General features: G+C 42.5%; 1 protein-coding gene across 1 annotated transcript in view; it reads right to left on the bottom strand.

The window, feature by feature from the left end:
• LOC126482147 (odorant receptor Or2-like) overlaps nucleotides 1-26,515 on the bottom strand; it is a 163,000-nt gene extending 136,485 nt beyond the window's left edge. Inside the window, exons 1-2 of the mRNA XM_050106123.1 lie at nucleotides 26,450-26,515; nucleotides 2,910-3,146 (exon numbers count right to left, since the gene is read on the bottom strand). Coding sequence (XP_049962080.1) covers nucleotides 2,910-3,146; nucleotides 26,450-26,479 — 267 coding nt within the window. The 5' untranslated portion in view covers nucleotides 26,480-26,515. The remainder of the gene's footprint in view (nucleotides 1-2,909; nucleotides 3,147-26,449) is intronic.
• Between the last annotated feature and the right edge of the window lie 204 nt (nucleotides 26,516-26,719).

Raw genomic sequence — 26,719 nt, forward strand, 5'->3', positions numbered from 1 at the left:
AATTCTATATCACCGCACACTCCACTGCAGAGTGAAAATTTCATTCTGATTCCGTTTCATATCCCCACAAATTGTTGCATTTTGTAAGACCTGACTGATGATGTCTCATTGATTTTGTAATCGTAGGATACTATGTTTTGAGTGTATTGTGGAGTACACAATTTGACGTTTCTGAGTATTTAATGCAATTTGTCAATCTTTGTTTCACTTTTAAATTTTATCAAGATTCGACTGAAAATTTATGCAGCAGTTTTCAAAGTACCTCATAATACATAACTAGACTAGCATTATCGATGACTTTTCGGATATCGTGAGAAAATCATGAGGAGGGGTTCACGTGGGAGATGTTTCCGGAATCCATGATGGTTGCATGGAGGAAGTCCTCCTGATCGATAAATTCCATTAAGTTTGAGCTCAGAGCATGTCCTAAGAGAGGGGGAAGTATATAAGTGATATTGGTGTATCACTTCCGCTACCCTCTTTGAGCCTAATTTCGTTGACAGATATCTGAAAGAGAATGTGCACGCAATCTTTGATTTATCGCATTGAGATTCGAGCTTTGGAGTTCCATTATACAGATGGCTAGCGAGGCTTTCTCCTTACCAGTGATAGACAAGACAGAAATCGTGTAGAAAGTTTCCTTTCATCTTTGTTCATCGCTTACCTCAGTTCTGGATGGGGACACCGTCACGTGTATGTGACTCAGTCTCTTCCTGTTTATACTATATGAAAGTGCGTTAAACTTAGAATTCAACGATATAATAATTTGTAAAGGAAACTTAACGTATCATAATTTGTGGGCAACTGTGCCATTTGAACTGTATGCCTAATAAGTCTCGCGACCTTGTGTCCAAAATTTCGCCTATAGAAACATTCATATCGTAACTAATGTTCCTACTTGCCCTTCAGCATTTCGATTTTTTGATGTTAATTTTATCAGCTTGAAGTACCGCAATTCATTATTTCAATAAGTAGGACTTGTAACGTAATAACACATTTTGAGTAACAAGGTCAAATATTCATTACATTAGAAATAAATACGGAAGAGGTAAATGGAGGAAGCCCAATAGAAAGAGTAAAGCTTGGGGAGAAACGGTGGTTAGAGTAGAGTAAAAACAGAGCTTGTTATTTACAGGATTGATGTAGAGAATTACTTATTTTACAGTGCTCAAAATGAAATAAAGCAGATAAATTTCCAATTAGCTACAAGAAATAATCTTACTTACCCGCTTTCCCAAGCAAATCTACAATAGCAGGGTGGCTAGATTTCCTAATTGAAAGAAATCTTTCGTTAACGCAATATCTGTATAGTAGATTTGTTTTCAAATCAGTTTACCCAACAACTACGTAGGTCATCGTACCTTTTTGTTAAAATTCGCACTAAAAAGCATCAAAATCCCTTGCATTACCAATCTAGTAAATATTTACTGTTTTACTGTTGTCACATGCAAACACAGTATATTACTTAAATAACGAGGTCTTTAACTAGGGTAGAGAATGTAATTTACATAGGTTACTTATTTCTCCTTTTCAGCTAGATTGGAATTTCGCCATCTTGTAGTTTCTGAAAAATCTTTTGTGTTATATTTGGTAGAAGAATGTGCGTCATTCAAGAGTTTGATATTCTCAAATAGAAGTATCCTGAAAATGAGTCCTAGTGGACTTCTTTAACAGTTTCCACACTATATCTTTTCAGCAGTCCATAGAGCATTTGTGAAAGGGAACACACTTTCTGCAGCAGCATTAGTGCCAAGCAGAGCAACCACAAATCCAGTAACGATCTACAAATACGTGCAGCGGATGTCTTGCGATGCAAGGAAGTTGAAAATGATTGAATATTTTACACCAACGCATTTAACAGTCCTTAATTCATGGTGTTTCAATTCATATACGTTTATGATACAGTTGATTTCCTCAAAAAATTCATCTTCACGTATTGTTAGTCAAAACTTCTCAGTGTCTTACAATAGCTACGATGCCAGTGTTCTCTGTAATGGTCTTCTCACACAAGTGGCATGAGCCCCAATTGAGGTTATCACATCTGTCATAATGGGGTGAGCCATGCGCTAAGGCCAATAAGTGTGGAAAGACGCAAAGCAATGTGTTCTCCAGATCTTCCCATGCGAGATAAGTGAGCCCCAGTTGTGAGACCATCACACATGTCATGCTGAGACGTGCTACACCATGTAGCAACTTACCTCGAAACATATGTTGAGAACAGTGAATTTGAGAGAGACACAGGGCATGATGCTATAGGGGCATTCACATTTGTGTTTTATGAGTCCTAATTGGAGGGCCATCACACTTGCCATTCTGGAATGCACTACCACTATGTAGCTGCTCACGTAGGACCATGCACTTGAGGACAATGAGCAGAACGTAGCCACAGAGTGGGTGATGTAGATGTCTCCCCAGACGTGCAACATGAGTCCCAGCTGCAAGACAACCAACCCTGCCATATTGAAACGAGCTTCCACTAGATAGCTGCTAACCATGAAACATACACTGAGGACAGCGTGCAAAAGATAGAAAAATAGATGTTCTCAAGGTCTCCCCACATGTGTTGCATAAGCACCAGCGGTCGAACAAACAGTCTTTCCGTGTTGAGAAAGGCAACTATCATGCAGCAGCTTACCTTGAACAATGTGCTGAAGACATCCTGAGAGAAGTAGTGGAGAGCGAGAGGTTTCTCCAGACGTGCAGCATGAGACCCAGCTGTAGGCAGCCACACCCAGCAAGTTGAGACATACCGCCACCAAGTAGGTGCTTACCTTGAACCATGTGTTGAGGACAGCTAACGAGAGTTAAGCGCATAGAGAATTCCTGCAGTGGTATCCCAAGACCTGTGGCGCGAGCCTCAGATGTGAGTCGACCATGTTGAGACTTGCTGCCATCATGTGGCATCTTACCTTAAACCACGCACTGAGGACAGCCAGTGTGAGATAGACGCAGAGCGAGGTGCTGTAGAGGTCTCCCCAGACGTGCAGCATGAGTCCCAGCTGGGAGGCGACCACACCTGCCACGCTGATCCGCGCCAGCACCACATAGAGGCCGTACCACACAGAACCGTCCCGCCAGCAGGAGAACCAGCACAGGATGCGCTTGCACGTAGACAGATCGAGGCCACGACGGACCTGTACACTCGCCTGCACAAAAATCGCTCCCTGTCAAGGGCCACATTATGAAAGGATCATGTACACAGTCTGATGAAAGACAGTCAGGTACAAGCAAAAACTTGACTTGAGGAGTTGCGAAAACGAGTACATCCTACATCATCAATATACTGCCTTAGACATGATGTTTCAAAAAGATTCACGTTATTTCCCAAGCCTATAGCTTCTACAGTTACAGCAATAAAAAAAGTTGTCTTTGATTAGTAATCAAAACTTCCTGAGTCCCAGGTTCAATTACAGCCATTGCATAAACTTTGAATGAAAATCATAGGCTATGATGACCGAAAACTTTAGGCATGGGTCTTTTTCGTACTGTTAGTGGCCTCGTTAAAGAGGATTTCCTCTTGCCGTTGTGGTGGGAAATCCTTCTAAAAGGCAGTAGAATCAACAATGGTCGATGGCGCAAGGATGCAGAACTCAGTTGAAGTGGAAACCACTGCATTAAAGCCTCACAGTGTGTATTCACAAGACACGTGGCCTAAAACTGAAAATGTGTCATCTACATCTATCTACATCTACATCCATACTCCGCAAGCCACCTGACGGTGTGTGGCGGAGGGAACTTTGAGTACCTCTATCGGTTCAACCTTCTATTCCAGTCTCGTATTGTTCGTGGAAAGAAAGATTGTCGGTATGCCTCTGTGTGGGGTTTAATCTCTCTGATTTTATCCTCATGGTCTCTTCGCGAGAGATACGTAGGAGGGAGCAATATGTTGAAGTTTCTAGGACATACCTTCACCGAGGAGTCAAGCAACTCCTCGATGAAGGTATGTCCTCGAAACTTCAACAAAAGCCCGTACTGAGCTACTCAGCGTCTCTCCTGCAAAGTCTTCCACTGGAGTTTATCTATCATCTCCGTAACGCTTTCGCGATTACTAAATGATCCTGTAACGAAGCGCGCTGCTCTCCTTTGGATCTTCTCTATCTCTTCTATCAACCCTATCTGGTACGGATCCCACACCGGTGAGCTGTATTCAAGCAGTGGGCGAACAAGTGTACTGTAACCTACTTCCTTTGTTTTCGAATTGCATTTCCTTAGGATTCTTCCAATGAATCTCAGTCTGGCATCTGCTTTACCGACGATCAGCTTTATATGATCATTCCATTTTAAATCACTCCTAATGCCTACTCCCAGATAATTTATGGAATTAACTGCTTCCAGTTGCTGACCTGCTATATTGTAGCTAAATGATAAAGGATCTTTCTTTCTATGTATTTGCAGCACATTACACTTGTCTGCATTGAGATTCAATTCCCACTCCCTGCACCATGCGTCAATTCGTTGCAGATCCTCCTGCATTTCAGTACAATTTTCCATTGTTACAACCTCTCGATATACCACAGCATCATCCGCAAAAAGCCTCAGTGAACTTCCGATGTTATCCACAAGCTCATTTATGTATATTGTGAATAGCAACGGTCCTACGACACTCCCCTGCGGCACACCTGAAATCACTCTTACTTCGTAAGACTTCTCTCCATTGAGAATGACATGCTGTGTTCTGTTATCTAGGAACTCTTCAATCCAATCACACAATTGGTCTGATAGTCCATATGCTCTTACTTTGTTCATTAAACGACTGTGGGGAACCGTATCGAACGCCTTGCGGAAGTCAAGAGAAACGGCATCTACCTGGGAACCCGTGTCTATGGCCCTCTGAGTCTCGTGGACGGATAGCGCGAGCTGGGTTTCACACGATCGTCTTTTTCGAAACCCATGCTGATTCCTACAGAGTAGATTTCTAGTCTCCAGAAAAGTCCATGATCATAGGCATCAGGAGGGGAGAGAAAGGGCAAGTGGAGTGCCTACCCCCACCTCTCCCTCCGGAATTCGCAGCAAGGCGTGAGTCATTATTCAGTTAAAAACTTTCATACGTTTCTAAAAGCGACTAGGTTAATATTTCTTCCTCGGAATGTAACAATTTTTTATATTGCAGTAGGCTTCCTTTGGAAAACCTTTTATTTGTCAAGATAGAGGAAGGGTACAACGATAATCTTGGCAAATAAAGTTTTCCAAAAGAAGATTACAGCACTATACTTAAAGGTCACCATTTACAATACTGACAACGTCAGATAATTATAATATTTTTATTTCTTGTGGTATGAATCGTCTCAAAATTGAACAGATCATTTATGTCAAAATTGACAATTGTTGGAGTGTTGCCGCCACTTTCCCACGGATAAATATTCGCGGACGCTCGTGGTCATAATGATCTTTCCATTGGCAAAAGATTTCGGATTAGTCCCGCATTTGGTCCTCCGCGACAAGCCTGCAAAAGGGAGGCAACAAGAAAAATACTGCATAACCTTCGAAAGGGTAACATTCTATGAGTTGGGGCGTGGAATATCAGAAGTCTGAACGTGGTAGAGAAGCTAGAAAATCTAGCAGGTGAAATGTAAAGGCTCAATCTAGATATAGTGGCGGTCGATGAAGTGAAAGAGAAGGAAGATAAGGATTATTGGTCAGATAAATGTAGAGTAATGTCAACAGCAACAGAGAATGGTATAACGAGAGTAGGATTCGTTAAGAATAAGAAATTAGGGCATGGAATCAGAAGCACTATACATGAGTGTAACTGTTTTCAATATTTTCCGCAAATATTATCTAATTTTGTACTATCAAAAATATGATTTTTCTGTAAATTTCGAAATTTCGCCTTTGAGTGAAACAAACATGTTTTTCGCAATTGATATGCATCTTTTAAAACGAATTTTTAACCATATTTGTAATTGTATGTAAATTATTAGTACACTGAGTCACCGTCAGTAAGCTAATGTTAGGTGAAGTTAAGTGTCTATATTTTTCAGAGAGTAAACTGTGATTATAGCACCGCCTCTTGGCGTCGCTTTGTGACGTCAGAGTGCGCGCTTTCAGTGTTATAGCGACTACATAAACTGGATGTGTGCTTCTCATGCAAGACGAGAAGCTGGTCACTGTGAGGCCAAATGTTATTTTACGGGAAACAGAGGGAGCAACGAATGGGGGGGGGGGGGGGGGGAGGGAGAGGGGGAATTAAGCTCCAGGTAAGATCAAGATCCTGCTCCAAAATCGTCTGCAATTAACCACTGTTCCAGTAATAACTGGAGCAAATGGAGCGCTGTCATAGACGCCGTCGCTGTCGTCTCAGCATCATGGACACCCGTAAGACTGTTCGCATCAGATTAGCTTAGAAGTTTTGTAAGGCATTTCCAGTGAATTTTATTGAGAACGGAGTAATAGCACTAGATATGTAAAATTCTAGCTCCTTGATGTTGTCATTAACCTTAGTCTTTGTTACCTATCCAGGATCTCTTGCTGTACCGTTCCTGTTGCAATAGAACGAGTGTCGTTACTCTTTCAAATGAAGAATACATTTCAAAATTTCTGCCAGTTTTGTTTTGTTGGAAAATGATCTAAATTATTCAGTAATAATGCCTCAATAAGTCAGCCAATATATTCAATACAACAATCAGAGGCAATACAAATAATTATAATTTAAATGAAAGTAATAGTAAAATAATTTAAATGCGATAGTACTGGCAAACTTAAACTAAGTTTCTTGAACTCTTCACACCATGATTTATTCTGCACAAGGGATTTCTCTTGCTTGCTTGGTGGTTCGTATTTCGGCTTTGCAGCTGCGTTGAATTTTGATTACTTTCATTTCATCTAAAGACATCCAAATGATTTAAAATAGTGAAAGTTAGGAAGGCTGTAATTTTTATTTGGGAAGGTATTTCGTCGTTAAACGTTAGAGGTAATACAATTTTGTTTCTTATAACGGTAGCTCATCGTCTGATCATTTACCTATCAAATAATTGCACCTTTTCCCAAATTATTATATTTAATTTCAATCAGTAATTTGATACAATAACTAAATTTTCTCTTTGTTGTTTCATGAAGTGTTTTTTGGTGGTTTCGTGTACAAACGTTTTCGTTTCTACACGTTTGTTCAGATAAGTTACGTAATAATGTTCTATTCTGATAACCAACTGGTTAATGAACTGGATTTGTGCAACAGGACTGGCGACCGAATCTAGAAATAACTTTATTTATTTGCTGTGGATTACTCAAAATTTCGTGGTTCTTTTCTAAGAGTTACGGGAGAATAGTGGCTTTGTAGTAGGAATGAGAGAGGAGAAACACTGATTGAGAGCTGAGATACATTTCAGCTAGTTATAGCGAAAATACTGTTCAAAAATAACAAGAGGAGGAGGTATACTTTGAAAAGGTCCGGAGACACGGTAGGATTCCTGTTGGATTACATCATAGTCAGACATAAGTTTCTAAATAAGGTAGTGGATTGTAAGGCATGCGCAGGAGTAGACATAGACTCTGGTCACAATTTAACACTGATAAGGAGTATGTTGAAGTTTAAGAGACTAATTAGAAAGAATCAGTGTGGAAAGAAGTGGGATACAGAAATACTAAGAAGTGACGAGATGCGTTTGAGTCGTCTGAGGCTGTACATAGTGCAATAGTGGATAACACTGTAGACAGTTCAGTTGAAGAGGTGTGGACATGTGTAAAAAGGGCAGTCACAGAAGTTGGATACAGAAACATTGCTACGATGAACGTAACGGCGAGGAACCTTGGACAAGAGAAGAAATACTTCAATTGATCAACGAAAGAAGGAAGTACAAAAATATTCAGGAAAAGACAGGGTTATAGCAACATAAACCACTTAGGAATAAAACAAACAAGGGAGGGGAAGAAAGTAAAGGCGAAATGGATGCAGGAAGAATGTGAAGAAATCGAAAAAGAAACGGTCGTCGGAAAGACTGATTCAACATAAACAATGAAAGCAATGGAGTTACGGGAATTCCACTACAAAACGCAGACGAGAGAGCGAATAAGTGGAAAGGATACATCAAAGGCCTCTACGATGGAAAGAACTTGTCTGACGACGTAATAGAAGAAACGCGAGTCTATATGAAAGACATGGGGGATCCATCATTAGGCAGTTTAACAGGGCTTTGGAAGACCTGTGATCAAATAAGGCAGCAGGAGTAGATAACATTCCTTCGGAATTCCTAAATCATTAGGGGCAGTAGCAACTATTCAAGTTGGTGGTAAGAACTATGAAACTGAAGACATACCATCTGACTTCTGAAAAAATACCATCCACACAATGTCGGAGATAGCAAGGCAGATGCGTCTGAGAACTTCCGCACCTCATGCATCCAAGTTGCTCACAACAATAGTATATAGAAGAATGGTAAAGAAAATTTAGAATTTGTTACATGACGATCAATTTGGCTTTCGGAAATGTAAAGACGCTAGAAAAGCACTTCTGATGTTTAACTTGATAATGGAAGCAACACTTAGTAAAAATCAATATGCATTCATAGAATTTGTTCTACAATGTAAAATGACTCTATATGTTAGAAATTGTGAGAAAAAATAGGAGTAAGCTATAGGGAGAGACCGATAATATGTAATACATACTTGAACCAAGAGAGAACTATCAGACTGTAAGACCAAGAATGAAGTGCTCCAATTAAAAAAGATGTAAGACAAGTATGCAGCGTGTCTTCCCTACTATTTAATCCGCATATCGAAGAAACTACGACGGAAATAGAGTAAAAGTTCAACATGGGTTTAAATTCAGTCACTGATGACATTGCTACATTCAGTGAACGTAAAGATGTATTATAGGTCGTGCTGAATGGAATGAACAGTCTGATGAGTACAGAATACAGATTGAAAGCTAACCGTAGAAACCAAAATTAATGAAGATCAGCGAAAAAGACTAGTGGGAAATTTGCTGTTGAGTGTCGTTCATCAATCTAGGTTCCTTACCGGGTAGGATTGATAGAAGAGATAGATGATATCCAACAAAGAGTGACGCGTTTCATCACGGTGGTAGTAGGACAAAGCCGGAATCACCCCACGTTGCATTGTCCCCAAATTTAATCAAGATGAAGGATCCAATATGGTGGCGATAGACACGGCAACGTCCCAATGACGTCATGGCGAGAAATTCAAATTTTGGCGGGAAGATAGGTCGATTGGGTTATCTCCACTTACCTAATCCTCTCCGCTTCACCCTCCTGTGCCCCACAAAATGACAGGAAGTTCAAATTTTGGTGGAGAAAAAAGGTCACTTGGGCTACCTCCACTAACCTAAATCATCCTACTGCCACCTCTTCCTTAGAATTGGCGGGAAAAGGCTCAGCCTGTACTAGGCTGCTGGATGGGATGGATGTAAGTCTTTATTTTGCAGCCACAGAGGGCACTATCATCCCATGGCAGTCTGGGGGGGAAAAGGTGGGTAAAGCACTCAGCCTGCTGTGCTGTGCTGCTGGAGAGAGGAAGGACTGTACTTTATTTTTTTTGGAACAATTTATTTAGGGATGGATTTCATGTACTTTATTTATTACAGTGATACAAAACACTCGCTTTGACATGCTTGGGGTCACAGTAAATGGTCTACAGACCTGCAAACTACTTATAAATCGCCAAAATAATGCAGTACACTGATGTGCAGACACACAAACAACTCGTAAATTGTCAAAATAATGCATGAAAAAGAATGGCTCTGAGCACTATGGGACTTAACATCTGAGGTCATCAATCCCCTAGAACTTAGAAGTACTTAAACCTAACTAACTTAAGGACATCACACACACCCATGCCCAAGGCAGGATTCGAACCTGCGACCGTATCAGTCGTGCGGTTCCGGACTGAAGTGCCTAGAACCACTCGGCCACCATTGCCGGCTGCATGTAAAAGGCTCTGCAAACACGCTCACTGCGGAAATAAAGTATTGCACAGCCTACAGACTCGTTCACAAAATAGTGCAACAGATACACCCACTACTCGTGAAATTGTCAAAACGTAATGCATATTTAACACTTTTCCAACGTGCTCACAACGCTTAAACAGCCGAAAATAATGCACTGCCCAAACAAACATTCTTTGCACGTACAAAACACTTCCGAATTATCGTCAACTGCGACGTATCAGCGAATTATTCCCTACAGAGCTCAAACGTACGCAAGCCAGGCATAGCGCTCACGCCGGTCCCGTACGCGAGACGTCTCTGGGCTGCGCACACATGTTTACCATTGCTGGCGCGATGCCTCTCTACCTGCAGCCCAGTGAAGACCTAATTGCTGAGCGACTCACAATCATAGGTGCAGATAAAAAATTGTCAGTGTTATGGTGACATCACAGATCTATGTAAATAACAGCCAAGTCTCTCTCTCTCTGAACGCGCTATAGAAATCTGTTGAAATGCTTCCCAGAATAGCACAGGGGGCATTTTAAGTCTTGCTTTCAGAAAACATCTCCAAAATGCAGACATTCTCACCGCTATGTAGAGGCTCCTATGTCCCAGTACAAAGGATGTCTTGCGAAAGAATGGAACATTCTGATCGGCTCTTACTGAATTTACCTGCCAAATCACTGATGCTACCGGTGTGGATGCACTGTCTGCCTTTTTCTTTCTGCAGACAAGGCATTCAGGGCCAAAACTATTTTGTATGGATCGCCATATTGTAGTGACAGTTAAACCCTGCAAAAGTGCTCTACAGATCGTCAAATACAGAAAGACACTTGCCCAATTATACTGCTCTGTCACTGAGGATGGAAGCTTAAATATTACAGCGTGAAACCAATCTCCAACCCGGCGATATATCACCGCGTACTTTGTCGATGTAGTAAACATACAATTCGTATCCTTCGCCATACAAAATCACAGTTTTTGCTTCCTGCATATAGCTGTCGACCACCAGACATTCGTACATATACCGTGAAGACAGACAGCATAAGCACCTGCACCGTATATACTCCTCACAGCACAAGATATTTCTTGCGAGGTTGGGCAATTATCCACTGTAGCCAATGGTCATAAGTCATCTCCCCTCAATGCGTGATGAGAGAGCTCTCAGAGGAACAAAGTCACTCTTGAAACTGTTGTACAAAGTCAGGGTCAGTTCCTCTCGACACGAAGGCATTACTGTTTCTGGCCCCGACCTGCTTGCTTGCTTCAACATCCATCTCCAGACTCTGGGATTACAAGGACATACGTAATTTCTCATGGTTCCCCTGAATATCATACCATTTACGAGATATTTTCGATATCAAGCACATAGCAATATCGCTTGCATAGCAGTATCGCTCGCATAACATAATTCCGAGGAGAGACTGCAAATTATTTCTCTAGAAACCCGAAACTTTAGTGAGGTAGAGCATGCTGTGAACCACTGGGTAACTAGAAATCTTTCTCGTCTGCAAAGACCTTTACATGAAAACTCGAAAAAATAGAGGAAACTGATATTTCCACTCACGAATTTCAATTTCGGTGACATAACAGATCCAAATCACTTACAATTTACAACATCAACTAAGGTGTTTCTCATGTCTAGAGAACCAGCAAACGTGTCTTTCACCTGTCTTTCACCTGCTGGATGCACACACCACAATCGATGTTCTCTCAAACAAATAAAGATGGGAAATGTGCAGAAGGACTCAACCGGACAATTTACATGAGAGGGAATAATGGTCAAGCGCAAACACACGTCCTTATTGAATCTTCTCAAATTTCCACACGATCACGAAGGCTGTCCAACACATAGTGAGTATTAGTTCGCCATTCAGCCGTGTAGAGGACAACACAGTTAGGTCAGGTACATTCCTGTAAGCCAACAGGCCTCTCCATTCAGACAGGAAACGTGAATCATTCCAGCCACAGGCCACCGCCGATGCGCGCCATACACCCCCAGACAGAGTCGTCCTAGGAAACCGGCCACACACTAATTTTGATGGCTATACTTACAATTAAATATTATGATCACAGTCTCAATTGGATGACATTCAACAACAAGTGAAGTACAGTTAATACACCCTGCTGACGGCTGTGGCTCTGGAAATAGAGATATCATTCGTAAATGGGAGGTCAGACTCAGTTTGCAAAGTGGCACTTGGCACCTGGGACGTTTGTTTCTTCTTCTTCTCTTTGTTGGTCATGGAGGGTAGGGTGTGGAGACAGAGAGCGGGCTGCAGTGAGATCTCAAACTGAGGGTGCGTGGACTGTGGATCCCATGGTTAGGTCAGCTACATTCCTGTACCACAACCGGTCTTTCTATTCGGACGGCTCCTGCCGTTAGCATGAAACATCAATCATTCCCACAACAGGCTACTGCCGCCACATGCCACACACCCCTAGCCACAGCGTCCTAGGAAACTGGCTACATATATATTTGATTACTGCACTTACAATTAAATATTACGATCACGGTCTCAGTTGAACGACATTCGACAATGAGTGAAATATCGGAACTACCCCCTGCTGACGGCAGTGACTCTGGAAATAGAAAAATCTGTACCATTCTTAAGATCTGACATACTTTTCCCTATCGCAATATACCGTGTTGTTGTTGTTGTGGTCTTCAGTCCTGAGACTGGTTTGATGCAGCTCTCCATGTTACTCTATCCTGTGCAAGCTTCTTCATCCTTCTGAATCTGCTTAGTGTATTGATCTCTTGGTCTCCCTCTACGATTTTTACCCTCCACGCTGCCCTCCAATGCTACATTTGTGATCCCTTGATGCCTCAAAACATGTCCTACCAACCGATCCCTTCTTCTAGTCAAGTTGTGCCACAAACTTCTCTTCTCCCCAATCCTATTCAATACCTCCTCATTAGTTACGTGATCTACCCACCTTATCTTCAGCATTCTTCTGTAGCACCACATTTCGAAAGCTTCTATTCTCTTCTTGTCCAAACTGGTTATCGTCCATGTTTCACTTCCAGACATGGCTACACTCCATACAAATACTTTCAGAAACGACTTCCTGACACTTAAATCTATACTCGATGTTAACAAATTTCTCTTCTTCAGAAACGATTTCCTTGCCATTGCCAGTCTACATTTTATATCCTCTCTACTTCGACCATCATCAGTTATTTTACTCCCTAAATAGCAAAACTCCTTTACTACTTTAAGTGTCTCATTTCCTAATCTAATCCCCTCAGCATCACCCGATTTAATTTGACTACATTCCATTATCCTCGTTTTGCTTTTGTTGATGTTCATCTTATATCCTCCTTTCAAGACACTGTCCATTCCGTTCAACTGCTATTCCAAGTCCTTTGCTGTCTCTGACAGAATTACAATGTCATCGGCGAACCTCAAAGTTTTTACTTCTTCTCCATGAATTTTAATACCTACTCCGAATTTTTCTTTTGTTTCCTTCACTGCTTACTCAATATACAGATTGAATAACATCGGGGAGGGGCTACAACCCTGCCTCACTCCCTTCCCAATCACTGCTTCCCTTTCATGCCCCTCAACTCTTATAACTGCCATCTGGTTTCTGTACAAATTGTAAATAGCCTTTCGCTCCCTGTATTTTACCCCTGCCACCTTCAGAATTTGAAAGAGCGTATTCCAGTTAACGTTGTCAAAAGCTTTCTCTAAGTCTAGAAATGCTAGAAACGTAGGTTTGCCTTTTCTTAATCTTTCTTCTAAGATAAGTCGTAAGGTTAGTATCGCCTCACGTGTTCCAGTGTTTCTACGGAATCCAAACTGATCTTCCCCGAGGTCCGCTTCTACCAGTTTTTCCATTCGTCTGTAAAGAATTCGCGTTAGTATTTTGCAGCTGTGACTTATTAAACTGATAGTTCGGTAATTTTCACATCTGTCAACACCTGCTTTCTTTGGGATTGGAATTATTATATTCTTCTTGAAGTCTGAGGGTATTTCGCCTGTCTCATACATCTTGCTCACCAGATGGTAGAGTTTTGTCATGACTGGCTCTCCCAAGGCCATCAGTAGTTCTAATGGAATGTTGTCTACTCCCGGGGCCTTGTTTCGACTCAGGTCTTTCAGTGCTCTGTCAAACTCTTCACGCAGTATCTTATCTCCCATTTCATCTTCATCTACATCCTCTTCCATTTCCATAATATTGTCCTCAAGTACATCGCCCTTGTATAAACCCTCTATATACTCCTTCCACCTTTCTGCCTTCCCTTCTTTGCTTAGAACTGGGTTGCCATCTGAGCTCTTGATATTCATACAAGTGGTTCTCTTCTCTCCAAAGGTCTCTTTAATTTTCCTGTAGGCAGTATCTATCTTACCCCTAGTGAGACAAGCCTCTACATCCTTACGTTTGTCCTCTAGCCATCCCTGCTTAGCCATTTTGCACTTCCTGTCGATCTCATTTTTGAGACGTTTGTATTCCTTTTTGCCTGCTTCATTTAATGCATGTTTATATTTTCTCTTTTCAACAATTAAATTCAATATTTCTTCTGTTACCCAAGGAATTCTATTAGCCCTCGTCTTTTTACCTACTTGATCCTCTGCTGCCTTCACTACTTCATCCCTCAGAGCTACCCATTCTTCTTCTACTGTATTTCTTTCCCCCATTCCTGTCAATTGTTCCCTTACGCTCTCCCTGAAACTCTCTACAACCTCTGCTTCTTTCAGTTTATCCAGGTCCCATTTCCTTAAATTCCCGCCTTTTTGCAGTTTCTTCAGTTTCAATCTGCAGTTCATAACCAATAGATTGTGGTCAGAATCCACATCTGCCCCTGGAAATGTCTTACAATTTAAAACCTGGTTCCTAAATCTCTGTCTTGCCATTACGTAATCTATCTGATACCTTTTAGTATCTTCAGGATTCTTCCAGGTATACAACCTTCTTTTATGATTCTTGAACCAAGTGTTAGCTATGGTTAAGTTATGCTCTGTGCAAAATTCTACAAGGCGGCTTCCTCTTTCATTTCTTCCCCCCAATCCATATTCACCTACTATGTTTCCTTCTCTCCCTTTTCCTACTGACGAATTCCCGTCACCCATGACTATTAAATTTTCGTCTCCCTTCACTACCTGAATAATTTCTTTTATCTCGTCATACATTTCATCAATTTCTTCATCATCTGCAGAGCTAGTTGGCATATAAACTTGTACTACTGTAGTAGGCATGGGCTTTGTGTCTATCTTGGCCACAATAATGCGTTCACTATGCTGTTTGTAGTAGCTAACCCGCACTCCTATTTTTTTATTCAATATTAAACCTACTCCTGCATTACCCCTATTTGATTTTGTATTTATAACCCTGTAATCACCTACCAAAAGTCTTGTTCCTCCTGCCACCGAACTTCACTAATTCCCACTATATCTAACTTTAACCTATCCATTTCCCTTTTTAAATTTTCTAACCTACCTGCCCGATTAAGGGATCTGACATTCCACGCTCCGATCCGTAGAATGCCAGTTTTCTTTCTCCTGATAACGACGTCCTCTTGAGTAGTCCTCGCCCGGAGATCGGAATGGGGGACTATTTTACCTCCGGAATATTTTACCCAAGAGGACGCCGTCATCATTTAATCATACAGTAAAGCTGCATGTCCTCGGGAAAAATTACGGCTGTAGTTTCCCCTTGCTTTCAGCCGTTCGCAGTACCAGCACAGCAAGGCCGTTTTGGTTAATGTTACAAGGCCAGATCAGTCAATCATCCAGACTGTTGCCCCTGCAACTATTGAAAAGGCTGCTGCCCCTCTTCAGGAACCACATGTTTGTCTGGCCTCTCAACAGATACCCCTCCGTTGTGGTTGCACCTACGGTACGGCCATCTGTATCGCTAAGGCACGTAAGCCTCCCCACCAACGGCAAGGTCCATGGTTCATGGGGGGAGGCAATATACCATGTCAAATCCATACCTTCCTTACGACTGGACATAAAAATTTTCTTAGCACATGTCGGAACACATACACACATACTCTATAAGTCTGATGCTCAAGGAGAACCTATCACGCATCTCCTACTACTAAGTATAATACTTCGCCAATAACTGATTGCTGGCTATAAGAAATAATACTAACCGAAAATCAGCGATAGGTGGGCATGTCTCATAAGTTTTTCTTGGAGTAGCATCACTGTGTCTTAGAAAGAGAAATGTAATCGTCTTACAAACCGCCAGATATTAAAAAACACAATCGCAACAACTACTGCATGTTACTGTTACAAGCGGTCTTGGTTCTACAGGTGCTCACAAGTATCCACGTTAAAAGCTATACTGGCTTTATAAATCGAGGTATTGTATTACCTCTGAATGAAGTGGTTTCTCCAGACAAATACCGCGACTGAATAGAGACAGTGATCGCCAGAGTGTATATTATCAGAGCAACAATGCGGTTCAGCGTCGCTGACGGTGCAACCTCGTAATAAAATTACCGAATTTAGAAAGTGATTCGGCTAAGGAACGTGGTATGAAACCGGTATTTGCAACTTCCTCATGCTGCCGATAATATTTCTCCAGTATTTGTAATGCATTGTGTTTCATTGCCACATCAGAGGTCGGTGCTATATCTACCGGGTTATAGGCGATGGTTGATTGAGAAGCATAACAAACAGTAGATGGTGTTCTGATTGAGGTCGTAAGAAATGTACACTAGCTTTTCAGATCTCTACTGCTACACTTTCCGGTAGAAATGATGTCTATGATTTGGAATCAAGTCTTTCCATTCACCCACATTCCTGCATCGTGACCTGTGGATGAGTCTTTTAATGATTACAGCCACTAGTGAATCATATTTCTGGCACTCTCATATCTCGAAACGAGTCTCCTTTTTCGAAGCTATCTGCTACAGTAAAATTTTAGTTAGTCACTATGCCTCTTGCAACTGCTGCTGTTTCTGCAGCTTTACTCATGTATCGTTCCAATTTAAGTCGGAGAGAGCTATATTTACCACCTTCTGCGACCCGTGTAGAAACAGAGTGACCAGAGTTGGTGCGACAGGATCGTGTTTTGACCAATCGGTAGAATGGTTCAAATGGCTCTGAGCACTATGGGACTTAACATCTAAGGTCATCAGTCCCCTAGAACTTAGAACTACTTAAACCTAACTAACCTAAGGACATCACACACATCCATGCCCGAGGCAGGATTCGAACCTGCGACCGTAGCGGTCACGCGGTTCCAGACTGAAGCGCCTAGAACCGCACGGCCACACCGGCCGGCAATCGGTAGAAATAGGAACATGTTGTCATAGTCTGCCAACAGTGTACGATGTGTAAAGACAGCACCAAATGAAGCCAGCTCCTGCAACATGAGGTAGTATAAAAGACAGTACAGGAAGTGGGAGAAGGACGAGGATTTTGCTACTGCATTGTGGTGCGTCCCCAAACTACATACAGGTACTGCAGTCCGAAGCAGATCCGCGTTCCTCTGGGCCCATTCACGTCTATCAGTCCAACATGCCATCAGCATTATTCTGTACCATCCAACAGAAAAAAATTACGGACTGTAAAGGTCCACTAACTTCATCTGACAGAGGACTTGATAAGATTTTTACCCACCTCTCTCCTCCCATATATCGAAAACAAATACAGTCTGCATGCCGGCATTGAGCACATGTGACGATCCATTGTACAGACCAGTGTAAAGTTGCACGGCCGTTACAGTAGGAGGATATCCGTATCCCACAAACCATACTGGAAGTCTCAAGACACTCTCCCTGTGACCCTGTGTCGTTGTTTGAAACATGTTTTTTTTCCTGCTGTAACACGCTTTGTACATTGCCATACATTTTGTTTTTTCCACCACAACTTCGAGGTCTGTGTCAGGTTCTAAGCTGACATTAACACGTTCTGATCCATTGCTTCTCACAGGAACCTAGATGTCGCATGGTATAAATGATGTTGTTACTGCTGCTACCATAACACACCACACACACAGGATGATTTTAAATAAAAGACAGTTACAACATAAGAAAACTGGAAGAGTTTGAGGGTGTTGTGGAGCGTTTCCAATCTGCTGTTCGAATGTGATTGACGACCTCTACACTTAAATTTATCTGTCACAATGACGGAATGGCTGATGGCTCTGCGTTCCATTTCGACTGATTCCTTATCTTGCAGTCTTGTACGTGATCACTGTTTTGGTTCTAGCCATCCCCATAATGTATTGCCCCTCCACCAAAACTCTTTCTATATCTCAAACAAGCGATGTCAGTCAATCATTATGTGGTAGCCAACAGTGTACCAGTGGATGGATGGGATTGAAAAGACACTGTTGATGTACTGTAATAACAAGCATCACATTTGATAGGGTGAACAATTTTAGCAATTTTACAGTAATTTCAACGCCAACCAATGACACAGCAGAATATTTCCTGATTTCAGTATCATCGCTAAAACTCCCTTTCTCTACTTTGCGAGTATAATTGCGAATGTAGATAGATGACTGTACAGTACATCCATTCATTCTACATATTTCCAGCACTTTAAGCATAGTGCATAATTTATGATCTATCTCTGTGCAGATAGAAGTAACAGGATATTCTCACAGTCTTAAGATAAAGTTAGAGACAGAAAGACCCCTTCACACAGTCTTTGACCAACCTGCCGTGCAGCACCATTGCCCATTTAATCTTCAGCTGACCAGAAGTAGACCGCTACATTCCACATCTCGTGAATGAATGGAGCTTGCCAAGTCTTCGCCCATCCAAGTGGTCAAGATTTTTCCAGATGCGCCCATGTCGAGGAGGATAACACCCTGTATAGTAGTAGATTTGAAAGTGTTGTGATGTAATAGCAGACGGTTAAGAAGAACAAGAAACAGGTGGTTTTTATGCATGATGGAGCTAGAGACAGATGGAGTTCGAGGCATTTTGTGTAGATCAACTACGCTATCAATTTTAAAGTATTGTTCTAGTGTCTGGGATCAGTACCAGGAGGGTACTGGCAAGAGACAACATAAACACACGCACTCGTAAGGTTACACGATTCTGCCCTTACAACAGGCTGTGATGTTAGATCGCTGCAGTTTCCGACCTATTAGTAGTATGGAATTCAGCGCTGTTAATATTCCAATGTAAGAAATATATTTCCAGTGCATGACATACATCCTTCTTGCACGTTTCTCTACGATAAATTATGGTAACAAACTGTAAAACGGAAAAACTACTTCCATAAAATATCGATTCTGTGTGAATCGTGTGCAACGTACTTTTCCAGAGACGCATAGCGTCCACTGTTCACATCAAATCACGACTCAGAAATTATACTACGCCCATATCAGTCCTATTTAAAATGGTAGTTAGTAACGGTTAGCACCTCTTACAAGGAAACAGATAAAAACATAGCAGCGGTGTCCGCCATGTGGAATTACACGTCATTGCACCACTACCTCTGTAAACAGCACATCTGTCAAGCAGATGTATGCACGAGGATTGCAGTGTCTCACAAACAGCTATCGCTAACAGTCTAATGAACACATGCTATGGACTGAGCGTAAGCCGATGAAAGACGAAAGTAATGAGCAGCGGTAGAGATTAGCGATAAACGTAGCATCAGAATCGGTGACAAGGAAGGCAGTGAGTTAAGGAATTCTGCCACGTTGGAAGCAAAGTAACACGTGACGGACGATGCAGGGAGACATAAAAAAGCAGGCTAGCACAGGCAAAGAGGGCCTGGCCAAGAACAGTCTATTAGTATCAAATATCTGCCTTAATGTGAAAAAGAAATTTCTGAGAATGTGCGTTTGGAGCACAGAATTGTGTGGAAGTGCATAATGGACTGTGGGGACACCGGAACAGAAGAGAACCGAAGCGTTTAAGATGTGGTGCTACAGAAGAATGTTGAAAATTATGAAACTGATGGGCTAAGAAATGAGGAGGTTCTCGGCAGAATCGACGAGGAAAGAAACAGGTGGAGGGCACTAGCTAGAAGAAGGAACGGGATGATAGGCCATGTGTTGAGATGACAGGGAATAACTTCCACGGTACTCGAGGGAGCCGCAGAGGACAAAAACTGTAGAGGAAGACAGAGATTGGAGTACATCCAGCAAATAACTGAGGACGTAGGTTGCAAGTGCTGCTCTGAGATGAAAAGGTTGGCACAGGAGAAGAAATTGTGGCGGGCAGCATCAAACCGATCAAAAATAAATAAATAAATAAAAAATGCTTATAAGACATATTCAGTATGTTGCAATATACTTGTACAATGGTAGTCGTCCTAGTATGGGTCCCGGTAGAATTCATTGACGAATTATGAGCACCACCAGTAACTACCACCTCTAATTTTCAGGCTGAATAAAAAAATATCTGTGATCATTAGTTTAAGAGCAAACTATGTAAGAGGGGTTCTTAGTGACTAAGAAATAAAGTTACATATTATCACGTTCTCGTTTAACAACAACGAAATTGTTTGGCGACTGTCTTTATAGATGTATAAATAGAATAGAATCCTTTAACCTACTACGTATTGTGCTAGTCGGTATCTAAAATGGCAAAAGTTCTAACATTTCATACACAACAATAGGCACATCAACATGCAACGGAAATTGTTGCTACTTTCACGCACTGGCACTACGGCAGCGGGCAACGAAATTTGTTGTTGCTGTAACACATTCTGCTATCACAGGATATTGTAGAACCGATCCTCCAAACTGATGTACGGACACTGTGGCGCCTCCCTGCACTTTCGTCTGACTGAAAGGATCATTGATGACACAGACGCCCAAAGAGGGCTTGAAATGTTGTGTGGTGTGTTTGGTGTCCGTGAGGCTACTTGTTTCGGTACAGCCGTGCTGCCTCTCGACCATTTCCATCTGCTTGGCCGTGTACAAATACCATCTACACTACTGGCCATTAAAATTGCTACACCAAGAAGAAATGCAGATGATAAATGGGAATTCATTGGACAAATATATTATACTAGAACTGATATCTGATTACATTTTCAGGTAATTTGGGCGCATAGATCCTGAGAAATCAGTACCCAGAACAACCACCTCTGGCCGTAATAACGGCCTTGATACGCCTGGGCATTGAGTCAAACAGAGCTTGGATGGCGTGTGCAGGTACAGACAGCTGTCCATGCGGCTTCAACACAATACCACAGTTCATCAAGAGTAGTGACTGGCGTATTGTGACGAGCCAGTTGCTCGGCCGCTATTGACCAGACGATTTCAGTTGGTGAGAGATCTGGAGAATGTGCTGGCCGGGGCAGCAGTCGAACATTTTCTGTATCCAGAAAGGCCCGTACAGGACCTGCAACATGCGTTAGTGCATTATGCTGCTGAAATGTAGGGCTTCGCAGGGATCGAATGAAGGGTAGAGCCACGGGTCGTAAAACATGTGAAATGTAACGTTCACTGTTCAAAGTGCCGTCAATGCGAACAAGAGGTGACCGAGACGTGTATCCAATGGCACCCCATACCATCACGCTGGGTGATATGCCAGTATGGCGATGATGAATACACGCTTCCAATGTGGGATCACCGCGATGTCGCCAAATACGGATGCGACCATCATGATGCTGTAAACAGAAGCTGGATTCATCCGAAAAAATGACATTTTGCCATTCGTGCACCCAGGTTCGTCGTTGAGTACACCATCGCAGACGCTCCTGTCTGTGATGCAGCGTCAAGGGTAACCGCAGCCATGGTCTCCCAGCTGATAGTCCATGCTGCTGCAAACGTCGTCGAACTGTTCGTGCAGATGGTTGTTGTCTTGCAAACGTCCCCATCTGTTGATTCAGGGATTGAGACGTGGCTGCACGATCCATTACAGCTATGCGGAAAAGATGCCTGTCATCTCGACTGCTAGTGATACGAGGCCCTTGGGATCCAGCACGGCGTTCCGTATTACCCTCCTGAACCGACCGATTCCATATTCTGCTAACAGTCATTGGATCTCGACCGACGCGAGCAGCAATGTCACGATACGATAAACCGCAATCGCGATAGTCTACAATCCGGAAACGTAATGGTACGCATTTCTCCTCCTTATACGAGGCATCACAACAACGTTTCACCAGGCAAAGCCGGTCAACTGTTGTTTGCGTATAAGAAATCGGTTGGAAACTTTCCTCATGTTAGCACGCTGTAGGTATCGCCACCGGCGCCAACCTTGTGTGAATGCTCTGAAAAGCTAATCATTTACATATCACAGCATCTTCTTCCTGTCGGTTAAATTTCGCGTCTGTAGCGCGTCATCTTCGTGGTGTAGCAATTTTAATGGCCAGTAGTGTATTTTTGTTCCCGACACGAATACCGGACCATTCAGTCTTTTTGGTACTTTGCATCAGTACAACAGCCTAAAAGCACCAGAACACAAGGCACGTGGTCAGAGGAAGTTTCATTCGTCAACGCCATCTACCGAGGCAACGATGCATTTGGGGACACGTAATCATAGGAATTTTTCTCCCCCGTTTCCAGTCAGGAATCCGTCCCTGCAGTTTGTCGGTTCTATCAATGTTCATCCTGTGATACAAAATGTCCATATTCGTCGTACAGTTCCATCGGAAACTGTTGCATTCGACAGTCGAATAATGCAGTTCACTTTAGAAAATTTACTATTCATAACTCCAAATTCATCATGTCTGCAACCCTGCAAATTTGGCACAAAGTATTTATTGATATAGGGAATAATGAATACCACCTGTCGATCGAACTAATTTTTTGCTTTTTCATCGTCAACAAAATTTTTAAATTCTTTCTGCGTTGTGTTGTAACGTCGATCCATAGCAACTCTTGAGTGCCCGTCGTTTATGTGACTATATATCTGTTATGCGGTATTGAGAAAACTTATCCTTCTAAAGGCTTGTGATGAGAGATTGCTGGACCGCCTCTTCCTGTGCAAACAGTCACAGGACCTGTGAACTTCTTTCTTGCCATGAACGTATAACGGAGGGTAAACAGTGCTGACACCACAATTCTGCTGAACTGAAGAAAGTCGTTCCGACAAAAAAATTCCGCGCCGCAGTGGTAAATGAAATGACACTCTGTACCAAGTACTTCCGACAAGGATCGACCAAAGCCGAGATAGGTCGAGCCTTGGTTCGTATTCCACCCGCACGTCGTACTCGCGTGTGGTTTGGCACGCCGTGGCCTGTTGACCACTAACCTTGTAATCTCGCATTTACCCACATCGTAGTTAGAAGGTACATAGTATAAAATATATGTCATAATTAGTAAACATAGTATTATTTTGCAAGAGATTGTCCTCTGTTTCCTCTATCCATCCATCGTAACTCAGAAAATACTCATTCTTCAAATTGGATTGTATAATTAATACGAACACAATCCCAAGAAACTCTGACTCCACCACTCTCTAATTTCGACGCTGCGTAGGGGGAAAACTATGTACTTCTATACAGAAACTCCCCGAGGAATAATGACCAGCTAACTGTCCTGCTCAGTATATCATGAGTTGTGGGTGTTTTCTCATGTATGACCAGTATACCATTGGACGTACGACTTGATATACGAGGTGCGACAATAAAGTAATGAGACTGATATGAAAAAAAATCTTGCTAACCGTTTTAGTCAAGTTTAGTGTTGTCTCCTTCAAAGTAGTTGCCTTCTGATTGCACACACTTTTTCCGGCGCTTCTGCCATTGATGGTAACATTTCTGGAACTCATCTTCTGTAATATCTTCCAAGACCCTCGTCTCAGCTTTTTGGACATCTTGTATTGTTTGAAAATGGTGTCCCTTGACCGCCATTTTGACTCTTGGAAATAGAAAATCGTCGCACGGAGCGATATCTGGTGAATAAGATGGCTGTGATAGAACTGAAATTTGTTTTGAGGTTAAAAATTGCTGTACTGACGGAGCAGTATGGGATGGCGCATTATCGTGGTGCAGAATCCAATTATCAGCAATGTTGGCACGGACGCGAAGAACTCTTTTATGAAGTCTTTCTAAAATTTCTTTGTACTAATATTGGTTAACTGTTTGTCCAGCAGGTACCCACTCTTTATGAACAATTCCCTTGGAATCAAAGAAGCACACAAGCATGCATTTCACTTTTGACTTGAACATTCGTTCTGCCTTCACTAAACATTTTATGCCAACGAAAAACTTGATCTCTTGACATAACCTCCTCTCCAAAAGCCTTCTGAAGCTTGCCGTAAGTTGACATCGCGTTTTCATCCAATTTAATGCAAAAAGAAATGGCACACCATTGCGCAATATTATGCGGTTCCATTTCCATGACAAGAGACACAAATACGGGTTAACTTATTGCAGCACAACTCACAACTGAGCATTTGAATCGATGTGCTGCTTGGACTAGAAGCAGCTTATAGACCAAGGTCAAAGATATTGTGCCTATGAAAGCCTGCAGGGTTGCCACATCTTGCAAAGAAAATCAGTCTCATTACTTTATTGTCGCAGCTCGTAAGACCTATAGTGTTGTCCACAGAACGAGGTGCCAAGACAAGGTTGGTACCTCTCAACTAAACCATAAGTAAACGTAGTCGCCACCAGAAGTAATGACGGATGAGAGACGGCAGCGTAGACAAGCCCAGAAGAGTTTCCACTCACCACCACATCAGCTCACTCGCCTACTTACATCCGCGCGAAGTGCTGCTCAACCCCAGTCAGCAATCATTACTGAAGAAGACAGCTTCGTCTCTCCACCAAGACAGCAGCGCGATAATTGTGTTAGACAGAATGCTGCGTAAAGGTTTATAGTCAGTTCTACTCTGTGAGAAGAGACTTGTATCTTGTTCTGTGTCAAGTGATGTAATGATGACTGACAGTAATGAATACTCATGGCATTCACGTGGGCATGGATTACTAAAATGTTAAGTATTTCATCTTGTTCAAATCGTAATAAAGTGATCTGATTTTTATGTTCGGTGAGGATAAAGCTGAAGTAATGAATTAAAATTCATGCCGGGACTTGAATATGGGCCTCCTGCTTACTAGGCAGGTGTGTTATCCACTACACCGCCATTGTGGCTTACACAGCTCGCGGACTACCCTAGTCCAATGCCCTCCATAACACAAACTTCAGTTCACACCTCAGCGCACCTTGATTTTCCCCTTCCAGTTCTTTTAACCCATTACTACGGCTTCTATCCTTATCGAAGATAAAGTTGAAACTCAATATATCTCCTGGAAAATGTAATTCTATGAGATTACACTGAAGAGCCAAAGAAACTGGTACAACTGCCTAGTATCATGTAGGACCCCGCAAGCATGCAGAAGTGCCACAACGCGATGTGGCATGGACTCTCCTAATGTCTGAAGTAATGCTGGATGGAATTGACACCATGAATACTGCATGGCTGTCCATAAATCCGTAACAGTACGAGAGGGTGGAGATTTCTTCTGAACTGGATGTTGGAAGACATCCCAGATAAGCTCAATAATGTTCATGTCTGGGGATTTTGATGGCCAGCGGAAGTGTTTAAACCCAGAAGAGTGTTCCTGGAGCCACTCTGGAGCAATTCCAGATGTGTGGGGCATTGTCCATTGGAATATCCCAAGTCCGTCAGAATACACAATTGCAGAGTAATCATGTAGATGTAGATGTAGGTGAATGGATGCAGGTGATCTCACAGGGTGCTTACGTATGTGTCACCTGTCGGAGTCGTATCTAGAAATATCAGGGGTCCCATATCACTCCTACTGCATACGCACCACACAATAGAGCCTCCACCAGCTTGAACAGTCCCCTGCTGACATGCAGGATCCATAGATTCATGAGGTTTTCTACGTACCCGTACACGTCCATCCAGTTGATACAATTTGAAACAAGACTCGTGCAACCAGGCAACATGTTTCCAATCATCAACTATCCAATGACGGTGTTGACAGGTCCAGGCGAGGCGTAAAGCTATGTGTCGTCCAGTCATCAAGGGTACACGAGTGGGCCTTCGGCTCGAAAGCCCATATCGATGTTTCGTTGAATGGTTCGCACGCTGACACTTGTTGATGGCTCGGCATTGAAATCTATGGCAATTTGCGGAAAAGCTGCACTTCTGTTAAGTCGAACGATTCTCTTCAGTCGTCGTTGGTCCCGTTCTAACAGCATCTTTTTCCGGCCGCAGCGATGTCGGAGATTTGATGTTTTACCGGATTTCTGATATTCACAGTACACTCGTGAAATGGTTGTACGGGAAAATCCCCACCTCATCGCTACCTCGGAGATGCTGTGTCCCATCGCTCGTGCACCGACTGTAACACCACGTTCAAACTCACTTAAATCTTGACAATCTACCATTGTAATAGTAACCGATCTAACAACTGCGCCAGACACTTGTTGTCCTACATAGGCGTTGCCGACCGCAGTGCCGCCTTCTGCCTGTTTACAAATCTCTGTATTTGAATATGCATGCCTATACCAGTTTCTTTGGCGCTCCAGTGTACGTTGCACTATCACCTCGGCCCCTACCGGAGCGAAGCTAAGAACTCGCCATTGCACCGGTGAGTGTTATTTCATCCGGTACAACTAGGCAGATGACATTTAGCGATGTAACTTAAAAATTCTGGCATCAGTTCGTAAGTAATAAACGTGGGTATATCCGAATGCAAATTTCATGATTACTACCTGGGAGTACAGCGCCGAAGCTTTTCTCATTGTGGCGGCCTGACGTCTGACGATAAATGGGGACCGTATGCCTTTGGGAGCAATGTTATGTACTACACCACTCACGTAGTTTCAATTCTTCTGGCACAGCTCTCAACCTGGATTCAAACTCGGCTGAAAAGACACAAGACATGAATTATTAACGCCTTCTGCTCTAAGATGAGCAATTGAAGAGACTCGTTTCGCTATCTTACTTCAAATGAAAGTCACTCTGCAACGACAGAAAGTGTA

Source organism: Schistocerca serialis, chromosome 5 (assembly GCF_023864345.2).
Source record: "Schistocerca serialis cubense isolate TAMUIC-IGC-003099 chromosome 5, iqSchSeri2.2, whole genome shotgun sequence".
NCBI lineage: Eukaryota > Metazoa > Arthropoda > Insecta > Orthoptera > Acrididae > Schistocerca > Schistocerca serialis.